Consider the following 2,166-nt stretch of genomic DNA (forward strand, 5'->3'; position numbering starts at 1 on the left):
CATTATATTGATTTTATCAGACGTTTTGTAGATCAGTCAGACTCTGTACGCGCTATAGAGAATCTGTGTTGCAAGAGCAATTTTGCGTGGTTCATTACACAAACACACTATCATGACTCAGTCTTAGGAAGAAGCAGCAGAAATGTCACTGATCCAACCTCAAAAAAGAAGAAGAAAAGATCATTAGACCCTGCATTAAACCCGTCTGTTGGATTTAACACACCCGAGGTGGTAGGAAAGAGTCTGCTCTAACGTTACTTAATTCACGTAGTGCTGTAAGTATGGATGACCTCAGGAAGCACTGTTTTAATGGGAGGTTCATGTATCTATATAATAAGTAATATATAAGTATATATAAGTAACTAATGCATGGGAGCATTTTTGTGTTGTGGCATGATTCTGGTGTGACCTGATTCCACTGTGAGTGTTAACTTATTTTTTCTTTTTAAGCAGTTTAATAAAGATTTATGGTGATGATTAAGAGTTCCAGCTTAGAATTTATTTATTCATACACATTTTCATGAAATATAAAAAATATATCAACTTACATTAGTTACATTAAGATATTTCATAATTGTATTGTTAATGTTAACTGTTAATTCTGTTGTGTGAAGCAACTGGATGAATGTGGAGATGAATGTGTTTCTAGTGTTTTAACCCAATGAGGCACATCTAAACCATTATGGTAATCAAAAGGTTCTCCACTTTCCTGCTGAGTTTAGCTCAAAACCTAATCAAACACACCTTAAAGGAGTTGAGAAAGCTTTACTTAATGATCCAATGCAATACAATTCATGAACATTGTCACTTACAATTACAAAGATAAATCATACAGTGCTAATCATATCTACCATCATGAGTGACAGCTTTATCAGTTTAATTACAACTAATGTTCTGTAAAAATATTCATCAGAGAGGATGCTGGCTGAAATATTCTCAGAGTTAGGATGATTTTAATTGTCTTTTTAAACCAGGGATAAAATAAAGCATAGATCAGTGGATTCAAACCTGAGTTCATATTTATGGCCCATGTCAAAATACTTATGGTTGTGGAAGAGATTACTGTAAAAGAACAGATATAATATGGAATAAAGCAGAGCAGATAAACTGTCACAATGATTCCTAAAGTCAGAGCAGCTTTACTCTCAGATTTCCTCCTCACTGAACCTTCCATTACACATTTACCACCCTTCATCAGAGCGTTTATAACTTTCACTTGCTGATGTGCAACATAAAATACCCTTAAATATAAAATTATGATTAGGATACATGGAAAAATAAAAGAGATGAACAGATCAGTGACTATCCAGGCATATCCCATCATAACAGAACACTCTCCATAGCACATGTCTGTTTTGAGTGTAGAGTCTCTGTTATTAATTACAAGGGTAGCATTATAAGTTGAAAAACAAACCCAGCTTAAACAGATACTTATTAAGATTCTAGTTGTGGTTATTTTCTGTGGGTACAGTAAAGGGTGACACACAGCCACATATCGATCGACAGCTATTAAAACTAAATTACTGAGTGATGCTGAGAAGGCCAATCCAAAGCTTAAAATAAACAGTTTGCAGAAAGTTTCTCCAAAGTACCAACATGTCTCAATCAGTCTGATGGCATCTATGGGCATGACGAGTCCCATAAGCAGGTCACCAACAGCCATAGAGAGAATAATCAGGTTAGTTGGAGTGTGAAGCTTCTTGAAGTGAGAGATGGAGATGATCACTAGCAGGTTCAGAAACACAGTCCATGCTGACAGCAATGATACACACACATACATGATACTGTATTCATATCTAGAGCGTTTCCCCTTGATGCATGATGAGTTGATGGCAGGAAAGCAGTATTGAGTCTCATGATCCTCGGTCTTATAGGCCATGAGTGAGTCTCCTCCTGTTATGAGTTTGTTCTGCTCTCCTTTCATTTATACAGTGTCTGAACCAGACTGGCCCACCCATCTACTGCACAATCTGATGTAACCTACAAAAAACAAGCAAACAAAATTCTTATTTTGACCTTTGGCTTTGAATTGCAATTAATTTTGTCAGTCCAGATTAGGATTCTCTGTTCAAAAGTTCATGCATTTTATTTTTGTGCTTTAATTCTTTACTTTCTTATTGTTTTGTGTTTTCACATGAAAGCCATGCACAGATGGAACTGAACTGA

General features: G+C 35.8%; 1 protein-coding gene across 1 annotated transcript; it reads right to left on the reverse strand.

Moving 5' to 3' along the window:
- Window positions 1-886: 886 nt before the first annotated feature.
- On the reverse strand, window positions 887-1,924 carry LOC137062530 (trace amine-associated receptor 13c-like). The gene has a single exon (XM_067433404.1). The coding sequence runs from the start codon at window positions 1,922-1,924 to the stop codon at window positions 887-889; it is 1,038 nt and encodes a 345-aa protein (XP_067289505.1).
- Between the last annotated feature and the right edge of the window lie 242 nt (window positions 1,925-2,166).

This window comes from Pseudorasbora parva, chromosome 23 (genome assembly GCF_024679245.1).
Source record: "Pseudorasbora parva isolate DD20220531a chromosome 23, ASM2467924v1, whole genome shotgun sequence".
Lineage (NCBI taxonomy): Eukaryota > Metazoa > Chordata > Actinopteri > Cypriniformes > Gobionidae > Pseudorasbora > Pseudorasbora parva.